The sequence below is a fragment of the Spermophilus citellus genome (genome assembly GCF_964194105.1).
Source record: "Spermophilus citellus genome assembly, chromosome: 3".
Taxonomy (NCBI): domain Eukaryota; kingdom Metazoa; phylum Chordata; class Mammalia; order Rodentia; family Sciuridae; genus Spermophilus; species Spermophilus citellus.
In genome coordinates, this window is record NC_138184.1 from 9305746 (window position 1) to 9321523 (window position 15778).

The 15778-nt window shown below is 52.0% G+C and overlaps 1 protein-coding gene across 13 annotated transcripts in view; it reads left to right on the top strand.

Moving 5' to 3' along the window:
- DNM2 (dynamin 2) overlaps positions 1-15778 on the top strand; it is an 89629-nt gene that overhangs the window by 62691 nt on the left and 11160 nt on the right. For 3 of the 13 annotated variants that reach the window (XM_081284104.1, XM_081284101.1, XM_081284095.1), the window contains exons 11-16: positions 1136-1222; positions 3578-3648; positions 4937-4966; positions 6951-7002; positions 7973-7984; positions 11884-11997. In XM_081284104.1, the coding sequence (XP_081140230.1) occupies positions 1136-1222; positions 3578-3648; positions 4937-4966; positions 6951-7002; positions 7973-7984; positions 11884-11997 (366 nt within the window). Of the gene's footprint in view, positions 1-15; positions 155-1135; positions 1223-3577; positions 3649-4936; positions 4967-6950; positions 7003-7972; positions 7985-11883; positions 11998-15778 lie in introns of all 13 variants that reach the window. The other 10 variants (XM_081284098.1, XM_081284105.1, XM_081284097.1 and 7 more) reach the window with 6 other exon arrangements.

Genomic DNA, 15778 nt, shown 5'->3' on the forward strand with positions numbered 1-15778 from the left:
TTCTGCATGACCCAGGACGGGGCTCTTCACCCCGGACATGGCCTTTGAAGCCATTGTGAAAAAACAGATTGTAAAACTCAAAGAGCCAAGTTTGAAGTGTGTTGATCTCGTGGTCTCAGAACTGGCCACAGTCATTAAAAAGTGTGCTGAGAAGGTAACAGGTTTTGTTCTTATCGCCTCCGCATTTGTCCCCCATCTTATCCCTTCCATTTGTTTGTCTCAACCCAAGCATCTGGAAAATTCTGCCTCGGTAGGAATCCCCTTCTGTGGACCAGTTGTCACATGTTGATATCTCAACTTTGCATGGGCAGCTGTGGGAGTTGGGTCACAAACACATCCCACCTTTGCAGTTTCAGGTACAGTGGGGACTGGAGGCCTTTGACATCGTCAAATGCATTGCTTTTACAAAGCAGTGACTATCCCTGCAACCCTTGGAGAAGAGTGTTTTCCCAGCTATCACCAAAGCTCTGAAACATATTGTCAACTTGTAGACCCACACGTCTTTAGATTATAGGGCATTTGAGAGGTTTTCAGGGGCAATTTGACCAACCAATCCATTTTCCCCAACTTGTGGATTTCGCCCAAACCACGAAAGGTGTGACTCCCACACAAGTGTGGTTTGGTTCAGTCACTGCTGCAGACAAAGGTGAGGGGCCCTGGGGTGTTAGCCCAGTGGGTGCCAGAAATGCAACAGTAAGGAATGGTGTCTGGCAAGGGGGTCCCTCCGAGGTGGATGGCCCAGATGCTGCCCTCGTTATCCTAGAGGAGGTGCTAGACACTCACAAACTTGGCAAGCACCTCCATGGTCTTATCACCCAGCGCTGTGCAGGAGGGGCCTGCTGGAACCTTGAGTGGCAAATCCATGCCATTCGCTTTCTCTGCCACCTTTCACCTACCAATCTCGCTCACAAAGCGGCTCCTGGTGCATGCATGCGCACCCTCTCCCTCTCTCCACTCCACTCCCTGCCCACCGTCCTGTTCTTGTCTCCCAGCTGGAGCAGCTGTGAGATGGGAACAGAGTGGGGACTTGGCCCCCCATGTCACTCCCCTTGCATTTTCCACTTGTGTGGTTCGTGTTTCTCCCTGGTCAGGCCACTAGGAGCCCACCAACACGAGCCCTCTGCTTGTTCCCTAGCTCAGCTCTTACCCGCGATTGCGAGAGGAGACAGAGCGAATTGTCACCACTTACATCCGGGAGCGAGAGGGGAGAACCAAGGACCAGGTATTGGCACTTTGTCTTATTTTCCAGGTATAAATTTTATGTCATCAGTTTTGAGTGTAGGTTCTGTAAGTTCTGACAAATGCATAGAGTACTAATCAAGATTTAGCGTGGTGGGCTGAGGATGTGGCTCGCTGGTAGGCTGCTTGCCTCATGCACGTTTGATCCCTAGCACTATTTAAAAAACAATTCCAAATTATATCTTATGGTTCTGTGACCTCCCCGCAGGTTCCCACCCTTGTGCCCCGCTGTGGCAGACTGTTCTACCCCCAGGCCCATCTCTCCCCAGTTCCTCCCTGTTCCTGCAGATTTTTGTTGGGCTCCTATAGCACCTGTCCTGGTGACTGGGCTTCCCTGACCCGCACCGTTGGGTTCCTGATGGTGCTTGTTGCACATGCCGGGAGCTCGCGGCTGTTGGTGCTGAGCAGCAGTCCCTGTGGATGGAGCACAGCTCCTGCTATCCATGTGCTCACCAGAGGGCAGCTGGGGTGCCATGGTGGAGAGTGGGGCATAACCCCATATAGCCTCCCTCCTCTGTAGCAGGCTCATCTGTCACCTGCTGAGCCCCAGGAGTCACAGGTGACTCCACATGTGAGTTGTCACTGTTCCTTAATTGTCCTTTTTTGTGGCCTTATAGCAACTGTTAAATCCAGGTCCAAGATGAACATATGTGTTGCGTTTGCTTGTGTCTTGTTTTATTTAGAACAGTCCCCCTGTTCTGGTCTTCACTGGGGAAGAACGTGGCTCATTTGTCCTGGAGGGCTTCCCCTAGTTCCCACTGGACCAGTCGTTTCCTCTGTGAGCCTGTCCACTGTTGCCTCATTGCCTCGTAGCTTCTGGAGCCTGGAAGTTTTATCAAAAGCCTAGGAGATTCCAATTCATTTTGTCATTGTTGGCAGAAATGCTGCTGTCCCTTGCAAATGTACACAGCCCCTGGTGCCCCACAGTTGACAATGCCAGAGAGCTCTGGTCCGAGAGTTCTGGGGTGATCATTTGGGCTTTACAAAACCAGCCCTCAGGAGTCCCCTTGGACAGAGCACCCCTCGGCATTCTCCAACAACCTCCAAGGTCCCATTTTATCTTTGAGAACTCCAAGGCACAGAGAGGGAAAGTGACTGGCCAGGGATCAGTGGGAGCCTGGTTGGGGGCACGAGAGCTCCTCCTCCCCGGCTGCTTGGCCTGGTCTTAATGGGAATTGGGCCAAAGAGCTTTCTGAGCCTGTGCTTCCCATCAAGCACCTTCATCCTGGCCAAACTCGGACAGGGATTGTTGCGGGGAATTTGCACTGTGTGATGCGTTTGCAGGTGCCATCCGGTGTCTGAGACTGCATCCTTCCTGAAGTGTGTGTGCAGACGTGTGCACATGTGTGGGTGCCTTTGTGTGTGTATCTTATTTTAATGTTCTCACTTAGCTAGTTTATCTTTGCAGTTTTCGTTGTTTTCTTTTTTGGTTTTCACATTTTATTTGGAAGTAATTTCATTAGGGAAAATTTTAAAAATAGAACAAGAGTCTATACTATTTACTCAAAATTAGCTATTACCTTTTTACTTGTTTTTTTATTCATTCGGTGTGTATTACAATAGAATATATGCACACTTATACACCCACCACACATGTGTGTGTGTGTGTAAGCTCCTTAGTTTGAATGTAGCATTTATAATGCATTGGGTGCTAAAGATTTGATGCACTGTAAATGCTGGAAACCTGGCTGGGGCAAAGCTGAGTGGTCGAGCTCATGCTGAGCATGTGCAGGGCCCAGGGTTGCATCACTAGCACTGCAAAGAAAAAAGAAAACATTGAACCCTGTGCAGTAGAGCCTCCCGTTAATCACATTCCACAGCTTAGTAATAAAAGATCCAGGGTCGCGGGCTACTTAGAGTCGGAATGAGACTCTAGCTCCAGTGGTCCACTGGGCTGCCTGGCACTGTTCTCTTTTAGTGCAGTCATTTTTCTTTCTTTCTTTTTTTCTTTTTCCTGTTACTAGGATTAGAACCCTGAGGACTTTACCACCAAGCTACAACCCCAGTTCTTTTTTTATTTTGAGGCCGGGTCTCACTAAATTGCTGAGGCTGGCATTGAGCTTGTGATCCTCCTGCCTCAGCCTCCCAAGTTACTGGGATTACAGCATGTCCCACTTTGCCCAGTTTAGCCCAGTCTTGCTTGTGTGTGCGGTCCTGACCATGGAAGTACCCTGTCCTCTCTGTGTGCTTATGGGCCCCCAGCCCCACCCATCCTGGCTCTCGCCTGGGAGGCTGTGTGGTTCTGGGCCTTCTGCTGACAGGGTGCATGAAGTGCTCCTGCTGCTGCCCCTTCCTTCTTGGCTGGGCTTTATACCCACAGATTTCCGCTTTCTCCCAGATTCTTCTTCTGATAGACATCGAGCAGTCCTACATCAACACGAACCATGAAGACTTCATTGGATTTGCCAAGTATGTACTTTTGGGGTGTCTGGTGGGGCGGTCCTAGGGAGGAGTTAGGTTCCCTCAAGAGGGAGGAGCCAGAGGGTCTCTGTCATCGGGGGTCCCTGGTTAAGCACAGAGAGTTTGTGGGCCCTGACCCAGTGTCCCCACCCAACATGTTCTCTGTGGGCATCCCAGTAGCTAGTTTTATGAAGTAAAAAGATAGTCCTTGGTCAGATTCAGGGGTGGGGCTGGCTAACTGCAGTGCTCCTCTCTTCAGAGAGCTCTCAGAGCCTTGTGGACCAGTGTGTGGCTTGTTTCAAACCTGGCTATTTCACAGCCAGAGCCTCCTACAGGCTCTGAACTTCAGAGGGTCTCTGTGAGATGTGCTGTTTGGGGTGTGTGTGACTTCTGGGCATGTTGGAGGTTTAAAACCAGAATCTCATGGCACTCAGATGTGGGACAGGCTTTGATTTAGGCAAGTCTTAGACAAAAATGGTATGATCTTGGGTGTCACCTCCCTGATTCCATTACCTCTGGGTCGCCTTGACAAGCTTGTACATCACTTGGATTGTTCCATTCCACCAGGCACCAGCTTCCTTGTACCAATTTAGCAGATACTGCTGGTGCCTTCTTGTGCCAGATCTAGTGATAGAGCAGCATGTAAGCACAGGCCAGGTTCCCACCCCCAAGGAAGGCCCTGGCAAGCACAGGCTTGTACCCTTGCAGTTAGCACGCAGGATGATCGGGGCCAGGTGGGGACTCTGAGGGTCCCAGAAGTCCCATGGGTGACTTTGGGGACTGGCCTTGGAGTCCTGGAGGCTTCCTTAAGGAGGACCTCCTGGTGCTGAGACTTGGACAGTGTAGGTCTTTGGTAGAAAATGTACCAATGAACTGGACAAAGTGGATGGAGGTTATGTTCTGTGCTGGGTGGGTGGGAGATGAGTGGATTGACTGAATGAATGAGGGCACGATCAGTTGCTCCTCCCGAAGCCCAGGAAGCTGAGGGCCCTGTCTGGGCTGTCCCCACAGGGGGTGGCCTGGGGAGCCCCGGATGTGGGCTGTGCTTAGGTGCAGTTCTCAGAGCCTGAGACAGACAGCCTTCAGCCCTGAGACAGCCCTCCCACCCGTTCTCCCTGCCACCAGGTGTACGGGGGAGAAAACGCTGGTCCCTCTCTTTGGTTTGCTTCTGTTTTCCTCACTTTGACGTCTCTGCTTCTCACACTTCATCCACAGTTCCTTCTCACAATCTCTCCTGTTTTTCCTTTGACCACTCCACTCTTTCCTCTGGATTCCGGGGCCTTCCCACTTATCCCAGCTGTTACTATACTGAGCAGCTGGTCACCGGGTGGGTATTGCCTGCTGTGTGCCTTTTCCCTGGTGTGTGAATGGGGACGCCTTGGCTGGGTGGCCCTAAGGCCCAGGGGGATATCCCAGAGGTCCACTGAATAGCAGTGGAGCACTGTCTCAGAGATGGGGCCCGTTCAGGGTCTTTGGATAAGGTCAGTGAGTGAGGCAGCTATAGCCCCTCCCTTTCGGAGCTCCCAGCCTAGGAAGATGGAGTCATTGGTCAAGACGTGACAGAAAGGAAAGACTAGAAAAGGAGAATAGGCAAGGGGCTATGGGAAAGGAGAGTGAGGACTGGAGAGACATTCCTGAGAAAGTCATGACAGCAGGTGACAGGCAGGGCCCCAGGGAAGGAAGGCCTAGAAACAGAGCAGGGGACAACCAAGACAAGGTGGAAGTGACAGGAGCTGGTGGCCACACCCCTCACCAAGAGGACCCTATAGGATGCAGGGAAGAATCTGGAATTTGGTACCTGGAAATCTCTGATTGGGTCCAGCAAGGGCGAGGGCCCACCACATGGGCTGTTTGAGGAAGGGTGGAAGCCTTTAGGGGGTAGCACATCTGGGACCTCTTGCCACCCACCCTTGCTGTGAGTGTTGTCTGTGCTCGTTCTCACCTCCCTCAGATGCCATTGGTCACACTCCTTTCTGTCCTACAAATGTTACAAACAGCTCATAGTAAATGGCCTATGGTAATCACGTAGAACACTAGGAAAATTGTTCACTAACATTCTGTCTTCATTCTTAATACTCCAGCCTTTACTGATTTAGAACTAGAAACTTCCTGTACATACACAAACATTCGTTCTGCCTTATCCATCAGTCAACTTAAACCATAAGACAAAACCCCAGAGGTAAAGGAATGAAACCAAGCTGGTTTGCTTTTTGATATTATTCTCAAACTTCCAGCTAAAGCAATGTGATAAGAAAAGAAAATATGATGGAGATGTAAATTGTTTGCAGGTGGTAGTATGATTATTTGAATGGCAAATATATTAGAAAGGGGGTTGAGTAGGTGCACACATAAAATACAGTGGCCTTCTGTACCTATATGAAGTAACCAGAGATAGGATGGATAGAGAAAAAAAGAAGCTGGGCATGGTGGCACATGCCTGTAATCCCAGCTGCTTGGGAGACTGGGGCAAGAGGATTGCAAGTTGGAGGCCAGCCTGGGTAATTTAGCAAGATTCTGCCTCAAAATAAAAAAGGGATTGGGCAGTGGCCCAGTGTCGGAGTCTGAGTTCAATTCCTAGTACCATTAAAAAGAAGAAAGAGGGCTGGGGATATAGCTCAGTTGGTAGAGTGCTTACCTCACATGCACAAGGCCCTGGGTTCAAACCCCAGCACCACCAAAAAAAAAAAAAAGAATAAAGAAAAAAAAAGAAGAAGGCAGGAGGAAGAGAAAGGAGATCAGCAACTATAGACAAATAGGGTTCCCAATTGAACTTAAATGTCCTCTGACTTGGGTCAGGAGCAATCAGAGACTAGTGCCATTTTCATAGCCAGCAGCTATCCCACAGTCTGACCCCCAGGGCTGGATTGCTTTGTGGTTAGTGCTGCTTACAACCTGGTATTGGTGTTAGGAATGGGAAGAGAGAGTATAGGGAGAAACCTCAAGTGTCTGACCCTCAACCACCCTGGTGCAGAAGTACCCCTGTAGTTACCTCCTGCCTGCCTCCCAGCTACCTGGCACTCTAGCTTCTCCTGTCCTCTCTTAGAAGTTCCAGGATCTTGTGAAAAAAACTGGCACTTTTGGGGTAGTGAGATCGGGGTCTAGAAGCATTAGTTCAGCCACATGTGCTTTCTTGTTCTGTGGGCCCCAGCTGTTTTTCCTGGGCGGCATGCAGAGAGCATCTGTCTTCCTCTGTCCATAGCTGGTCAGTTGGTCCCCCAGGGAAAGAACCCCACCTGGGCAATCAGGGCCTCTTGCTCCTTATGACCCTCCTGGCATCTCATCCACATGTGCTTTCTCTGCTTTGATTTCAGCGCCCAGCAGAGGAGCACACAGCTGAATAAGAAGAGAGCCATCCCCAACCAGGTAGCTTCACCAGGCTGCAGTCACCATTCCACCATGGGGGTGGGGGAGGGTGCAAGAGATGACCAAAACCCAGTAATGGCACTTGACATATGAACTGCCCTGCCAGGAGCTCACCCCTAAGCACCAGACCATCCACTCTGTTAGCCTCCGAAGTCCACTTAGATATCAGTGTTTCCGAAAACAGTCTGAGTGCTGATGCTTTGGTAGGGCCACAAGGGGCAGATTTCACATGCAGGGGGTGCTGTTCTATTTGATATCTAAGGCCAAGATTAAAGCCTGGCCCTCGAGATGGGGTGACACAACCATCACCCAAGGTGTCTATAAGCAAATTGAATTCCCATCTCCTGCCCCAAGGATCGGGGACCTGTTGGTGAGAACCATGGAGGCTACATTGTCACAGGCATCTCAGAGAAGTCTGGGGTGGTTTGAATCCCATACCCAGACAGACCCTGAGCCTTGATAACTTGTCCCAGCTAGAGGTCTCGCAGTGGCTTTATAAATACCAATATTAGGTGGGGTTTTTGTTTGTTTGTTCTTGGGGTATTTTTTTTTTAAGAAAACATTGTCTTTGTAAAGTTTCTGCCACTTGTCCCCACCTTTTCCACATCAGGCTGAGGTGGGGGTGGGGATGGGGGCGGGGGCTCTGCTGTTTATCTTGCACGATTATAGAGTTGATGAAAAAAAAGAATGTAACCTCTGCATGATTTTTTTTTTTTTGCTGCTTGCCATAGGTAATATGTACATTGTTGCTTTTTCATTTTGAGAGATGATAATGAATTAAATATTAACACCATGAATATAATTAATAGCATGTAATTTTTTTCTTTTGCTGTTTTTTTCCCTGCTCCTCTCTTCTCCCATTATTGTGCTTTTTCCTGCTTTTTCTCTGTCCCCTCATGTCCCTTTCGTCTCTTTTCCTCTGCCTGCTCTTCCTTGATTTACCCACAACCCTAACTTTGCATTCTCAAAGGGGGAGATCTTGGTAAGTACCTGCTTAGTGTGGTAGCAAACATTAGAGAACCTAGTATCGGTGGAGATCCCGCCCACCCTGTAACATTCCCTTCCCCACAAAATAACCCAAAAAAAAAAAAAAACTAAAAATAGAGCTAACCTGGAAATCGCATGTCACAGTTGTCATTGGACTTTGCATTGTCCTGGGTGTCAGTTGCCCTCACAGAAACACTAACCTGACCACCACCTTTGTCAGAAGCCCACCTCTCCAGCTGATGCCTGGCGGGTTCACCTAGGGTCCTATAGATCAGGGATGGCAAATAATCAGCTTGTATACTATCCCTGCCTCTGCTCCACTTCCCTGGCTGTGGAAGATTCTCCTCAAGCCCTACTGAAATTTTTTATTGCTGCTGTCACTCCTCTTTCTGCCTCCAGTGCAGATATCACTTACTGACCAGAGCATGTTTTTCCATATGCAGAAATTTCCTCTCCTGTGCTCATGGCAGGCATGGCTAATTGATTCAGCCCTCTTCCCCATTTACCTTTCCTCCATCATGTGCCAATGGCAGACATTGCTAGTCAATCCTGACATTGTATCCTAATATGTATGCCACCACTCCCCATTCCGTGACCGATGTGACTAACTGATGAGGGCTTTTAAAATTTCTTCATATAATCCTGCTTCTGTATCCATGGCAGGCATGTCTAATCATTCAGGGTGTGTTTCCTGGATTGCTGCCACTAGCCTTCAGCCTCTGTAGCAGATAATGAGACTGTGTTGTTCCACATGCCCCCTTTCCTTATCCTTTGCCTGGGACAGACATCAATAATCAATCCTAGTACCTGTTCCTGCCATTCTCAGAAATCTCACCACAGTGCTCTGGGCAAGGTGGATTGTATTTGCCATCCCTGCTGTAGGTAACGCCTCCTCCTCTTGCTCAAGCCCTTGAGTGGCTCAGCCCAGCCCAGGAGTGGGCAGAGGCCACTCGCATCTGAGAGCTGAGTCCAATTCAAGGCACTCACTGCGGGCAGCTGGCCTAAGCCTCAGTCTGAACCTCAGAGAGGACTGCTCTAGCCTTAATAGAGGCCCCCTTCTCCAGGACATTCTCCCACTGCCAGCCCTCTGCAGAAATCTTCCAGTAAACCCAGGATCAGTAACTGAGACAATGCTATCTCAGGGCTTTGATGTGCCTGGGTTCCTAGAAGATAAAATAAAGATAGAGCCAAAGCAAAAGCCTGGACCCGTGGGGAGGATGTTTTGGGGAAGAGCTTGGCTTTAGGCCTGTGGTTCCCTCTTGCCACACACCCCTCCCCTCACCAAGTTCCTTTGAACTTGAAAATTTTCCTCCCCAAACAGTTCAGGCACATGCCTGCTTTCCTCCTCCCCACATCCCAGATGTTTAGTCATTATTCTTTTCCTATCAGATTCTGCAACCCTGGCCATAAAGCCTTGAGTATGGCTGTGGCCTCTGGGTGTCCCAGCCATGGTTTCCACCCCTGCCTGGGACCCTGACTCAAGAGAGAAGGCTGGCCTAGCCTGCCCGCTGACCCCAGCTGCACTGCTGCTTGCCTGCTGCCCCTGGCTGGCCCTGCCTACCTCTCTGCGCGCCTGCCTGCCTGTCAGTTGTGCACCCTGGACCTCAGGAGCCCTACCTGTCTCTCCTGTCTCCCTGCCCCGTACCACTCCCACTTTCTTATGAGCCCAGTCCCCTGGGGATGGCCCCTTGGCATTCCCTTTCTTTGGATCACCGTGTGTGTCTGCCCACAGCTCACTAGAGAGGGATTTAGGCTCTGACCCTTCTGAGCACTCATGCAGGCAGCTCTTTAGGTGGCCTGAAGGGAAGGTGCCTCAGGGCTTTTGCCAGGCCTCACCCCAAGCCCGCACTCCCCAGCCTCCTGCTCCAAGGCCTGGGTATGCTGTTCCTCAAGGGTGTGCTCTGGGAAGGGCCCCGCCCATGGCCATGCCCCTGAAGCACAGTCTGTGGGCTCTGGCCTCCCCTAGCCTCAGGTAGGAAGCAGGCAGCCTAGGCCACAGAGGGATGGTTGGAGCAAGCTCTCTCCCAGGAGAGCAGAGACCACACCATGCAGGATTTCTTCTTTTGGGGGGAGCAAGGACAGCCTGGATCCCTATTTTCATTCCATGACTAAACCTAAGCCTACTATGCTCTTAATCTGTGCCAACCCCTGGCCTACACCTGGGTGAGGCAACCCCTCTGTCTGCCCTTGGGTAGATGAAGGAGCAGAACATGGCCGCCATAGAAAGCCACTCAGGGCTGGGCCATATTGTTAGAACCACGGGGTCCCTTCTGGGTCCTGTGCAGTTTGGCCTTGGCCACGGTCTTTCTGGAGACCAGCTTTGCTAACAGCGCAACAACTATCCCAGTGAGTCTGGGATTGAGCACATTCCAGAACACTGAGCCATCCTTCCATGCTAAAATCAGGACATCTTGGAAAAAGTAGGATGATGGTCACCCTCTTGTCAGGGAGATTATCATGACCTTATTTGGCCTGCTGGCCTATGTTCCTGATGGCTGCAGGGGTCCTGAGATCTCTTTCTCATCCCAGCAAGTGATAAGTCTATACCCTTGACCTTAACAAAGGGTGCCAAGTGGCAACTTTATGCTGTCCCCAGCCTGGGCAGGGACTTCAGCATGGTACAGGGTGCCTGGGCTTTCAGTGGCCACTCTGCCTTCCTTGCCGCCTGCAGCTGGAAGACAATATGCAATCATGGGCAGGGGCCATGGGCTGGTGGCCCTGTTAAAATTTGGTACCCTGGAGGGAGGTCCAGTAGGCACAGTGAAGCCCTTTCTGAAAGCTGCCTACCAGGAGGGTTTCCGGGCCCCAAACTCATCCCTAGAGACCCCATCTCAGGTTCTACTGCCTAGTGCTGCCCTGGGAGTACCCAGTACCAGCCCTTCCAGCTGTCATGGCCATGTGCAGCCCACCCACTAGAGCTTGGCCCGTCTGTTGCTGTCTTGGCCCCAGGCAGCCCTGTCTGTGCCTCCATGTGCTTTCACTGCCTGGGGTTCCCAGTTCAGTGGGGGGGCAGGGGGGCTCTGGTCCACATGTACCTACCTCCATGTCCCAGGGATCATGGGAGCATAAGAACGTGGCCAGCCCCCTAGGCTGCCTGCATTTAGCCATCAGGTAAGTCTCTAAGCAGGCCTGGGGTCTTCTCTGCACTCGATGACAGTGACAGCCAGACATCCCAGGGCCCTGAGATGCCATGCAGAGAAAACTGCAATTGCTGGGCTTAAAGCCACACTGGGGCATGATCCAACCCTGATAGTCCTTGTAGGGTCCCTGAGGAGGTTCCTCTGTGCTCCAGACTTTGTCACCAGCCCTCTAGGAAGAAATGTCCTCCCAACCCTAGTGACCTGGGCACAGATGAGCCAGTAGTAAGGGTAGCAGTCATTGGAGTGGAGTGAGAGTCATTCCATGGCGTGGGCTCCTGCAGTCCTCCAGTGACAGCCACCTGCCAGAGGGCATGAGGGGTGACGCTGAGGGCACCCCTGGTTACCTTTTCTCACCCAAAGAAGATGTCACCTTCCATGTGCCCCTGCCCTGAACACAAGCCCCAGATTTCCCCCTGGGCCTCTTTCTACCAGGTGGGTGTGTATTTTGCCTCCTGGTTAACCAAGTTAGCCGCAAGTACAGAGGGCCTCACAGGGTCCTGGTTTCCTATCAGCACTTGAGCCATCGAGTTACTGTCCTGTCTGTCTGCCCACCTGCCTGGGCACCCTGCTGGGTTTCCAACTGGGAGTGCTTGGGGTGAGATGGACTTGGGTTCCTGGCTTAGGGCTAGAGGTGTCTCTGCCATGGTCCCCAGCTTCCTGCCTTTGCTGTGGGGTGAGGGTGCTGGCTGCTGTGCTGGGGGGTAGCCAGGGTGATGGAACACTGTTCCCCGCTAAGCCATGTCCTCCCCCCCAGGTGATCCGCAGGGGCTGGCTGACCATCAATAACATCAGTCTGATGAAGGGTGGCTCCAAGGAGTACTGGTTTGTGCTGACAGCCGAGTCACTATCCTGGTACAAGGATGAGGAGGTGAGTGGCCGGTGGCAAGGGCTGGGTGATGGGGGTTGTGGGTGGGTACGCCCACACATGCTCCCTCTAGGCAGCAGCCATCCATTCACTCGCTCATTCGCTGTTCATTTGGGGAAGGTTCTAGAGGGTAGGCTTGGTGTGCTGGGCATGTCTCATCATAACCCAGCCCCTTGCTGTCCCCTGTGAGGTCGAGCCTGATGGCAGTCAGTTCCCACAGGAAGCTCTTCAGGAGGTGAAGAGCTGCCAGGAGGTTGGAAATGGACCCTAGGCCTGAGCACCATAACTCTCATGAGAGGGGCCACAGCTAAGGGTTGGAAACTCAAGTGCATGGCCAGGCTCCTGGAATGTGGGTTTTGTCACCCATGGGCTTGGCCAGGCCCTCCGGGCCTTGGTTTCCTTACCTGTGAAGTGAGATAGAATGGTCCCTTCCCCCTTGTGGTGCGTATCCATAATAAGTGTCTTTTGAACAGTATGCACATTCGTGTCATTGTGAGAAGGAGATGGAGAGGCCTCTGGGGACTGTGGGACTAAGAACTGCAGGGAACAATGTTGCATGTGGAATCCTACCGAGGGGCTCATCCATTTGGCTTGAAACTACGCACTTGGTGGACCTGTGGGCAGTGAGCTATGAGCCAGCTCAGCCCTGGCCCAGCAGACCCTCTTCTGAACAGATCAGACAGGCACTGCCACCCAGGCCACTTCTGCTCTGTGCTTGCCCACCCTCCACTCCTGGCTGACCCATTTCTTGATCCTGTCAGTATAATGACAACCACAGCTTAGCAGGTGGGGAGTGAAGCCACTTCTTCCCAGTGACATGGGCCAACCATAAGGGATGCAGTTTCTCTCCATAAACTCAGCCAAGATTGCTTTAAGCAGGTTATTAATTTAAGTCTGTAACAGAGGTCCCAATGAAGGCATGCAGAAATTCAGAAATCTGTTTGGTCATGTGTCTGTGAGCTTGGTGTGCCCCTGCTGCCAGAATGTCCAGGGCCTAGGCTCCGCCTTCTCCGTCACCACCTTAACGCATGGCTCCTCCTTGCTTTCCAAGACTGTCCCCATGTCCATCATCACATGGCTTCTAGCAGCCCCAAGAAGGGAAAGAAGAGTTGAATATGGTGGTGCACATCTGTAATCCCAGTGGTGCAGGAGGATCACAAGCTCAAAGCCAGCCTCAACAACTTAGTGAGGCCCTGAGCAACTTAGCAAGACCCCTGTCTCAAAAAAAAAAAAAAAAAGCTTGGTAATATGGTTCAGTGGTTAAGCACTCCTGGGTTCAATCCCATGTACCTAAAAAAAAGAAGAGGGAGATGAGGGGAATGCTGGCTCCGTTTGTGGACTCCTAGGCAGCAGTCTGTTCACAAGGCTACTCTGTGGCAACTGGGCACCTAGCTGACAGTTCATCACCCTAAGAAGAACATGAGAACCAGAGTTTGATGCCTAGTGTTCTACCAGGATCGTGAGCAGGTATTCTCACCCCTTTATGTCTTGTCTTCCTATCTATAAAGTGAAGGCCATGGCCTGCTTTCTCTGGGGCTATGGGAGTCCGAGGGGTAATCCTGGTTCTAAGCCAAATGCAGGACCTAGCTCTTAGCATGTTCTTGGTGATTTGTCCTGGTGGTCGCCTCAGGTTAGTCTTCCAGCCATTCTGCATGAGGGAACACCCCCCAGTTCACAGAAGGGGAACCAGAGTCTTTGAGGGTGTTTTTCTTAGGATCATGCTGGGGCCCAGCTCCAGATCATGGCGTGGACTAGCATTCACTGCCCAAGTGCTTCACTGCGATACAAAGCCAGCTAGCTAGTGCCCGTGGTCCCTGGGATGGCACAGCAATGACAGCACACCAGGTGTCCTCCATGATGAAGCCAAGCTTCTCTGATCACTTCTAGAGTTGGAGCAGGCCGAATGGAAACGCACTACTCTGGGGGTCTCTCAGGGACAGGCTGGCCTGGGCCCAGCCTTGTGTCCTTCCAGTCAACCTTAGAGAGGAGGCAGTTGGAGCCTCCTTGAGGGCTCCGGCTGGCCCAGAAGCAGCAGTGGGAGGGCCTGCACATTTATGCAGCCCCCTCCCTGTGGCAGTTCCAGGGCTAGGAGAAGTCACTGAGTCCCCACACAAGGCACCCTCCTCCCTTTCCTCAGCAAAGTCTCAGGCCTGACTTAGGCATGGCACTGTCACCCCTCAAATGCCAGTTGGGAAAATTGAGACTCTGAATAGTGACTTGCCCCCTTAGCACAGTGCAGAGATGTGTCCCTGTGTGGTGGACACCTCTCGCCTATGACCGTCTGTGAGCACATGCCAGCTGACCTGAGGGACAGCTGCCCCTGTGTTCAAGCCACTCCCCCGCAGCTCAGGCTGGATACAGTTACTGCAGGGGAAGGTATTGGTGTGAAAGGTGGTCATCCCTCTTCACACGAGGCTTACACACTCAGCCCTGGACAGTTCCTGGAGCCTTCAGAGCCCTGTGCCCCCTGAGGGACCCTGCTGGGGACTGTTCTAATCCCAGGATGGTGGGGTCGATAGAGCTACCACAAGAATTTCTGGTGTATACCTGGAACCCTCCAGAATTCCAGGCCCAGCAAGCCTGACAAGGTTGACATGTAGAAGCAGGTCAAGACTGGGTGTGGTCTGGCCTCCCTCCACCCACCCCCACCACCGCCCCCTGCCATCAATTCCTCAAGAAACCATGGGTCTGGCCAGGCATGGTGGTGCAAGCCTGTAATCCCAGCTACTGGAGAGACTGAGTCAGGAGGGTCACAAGTTTGAGGTCAGCATGGGCAACTTACTATGACCTTGTCTGAAAATGCAAAAGGCTAGGGATGTAGCTTAGTAGTAAAGCACCCCTGGGTTTGATCACCAATACTGCAAAAAAAAAAAAAAAAAAGACGAAGAAGTAGTAGAATAAGCAGCTACAGAGGCTATGGGATCCATTACTCCTCAAAATGGCCGGGGTGAGGGGGTGTGGACGGCCCTTTCGCATTCCCCCCACACACTCTTTTTGCCACCAGTCTGAAACCCAGTCTGCTCTGTGGAATGTCAGCTGTCTAGGGTCTTTGGTCCCCCAGGGCAGGACCAGGCTGGAGCAGCCGAGACGGCAGGGCGTTGGAGTCCCATCTCCAGCACTGCACAACAGAAAAAAGTCAACCGGGGCTGGCCCCTGCCCTCCATTGTTTTGGGGGTGTGCGGATCTTCTGGGTTCTGCCCATGGAAAGACCAGGCCCCGGGCAGGGTGCCACGGTGCGGCTGCTGGGCCAAAGGCTAGACTGGGCAGGTCACCGTGTGGCCGCACTGCAAGTCCAAGTTTACGAGCTCCTCTTCTGTACCTTGAGGAAGGGCCCTTTGATTTTCCCTCGTTGGGGGGCATTTTAAGCAGGAGCCTCCTACCCTCCCTGGAGGCCCCAGACTGGAAACAGGGGCAGGGTTGGGAGGAGCGTCGGGCGCTGGTGGTAATGAGAACCAGCCAGACCCGTGAAAGGGGCCCTGTGTGTGCCCCAGACACAAAGCAGTCTAAGATCAGAAGGGACAGGCACAAAGTACTACCCCCTCCCTGCACCACTGCCCACATTGGGGACCCTAACAGTCACCCCCAAGGGCCAGGCCACTTTTGTAGAAAAGCTTTGGTGAGAGGCAAGATGTCAGAATTTCTTTATTTCCGAAATAAATGAGGAGACATTAACAGCGGAAGGGGAGAGAGGGGAACAATCCAGCTAGAGACCCCCAAGCCCAGTGCTCCCTTGGCCTTTATCCAGCACCTCGTCTCCCCCCCAGACCCTTCTTCTTTGCTCCAG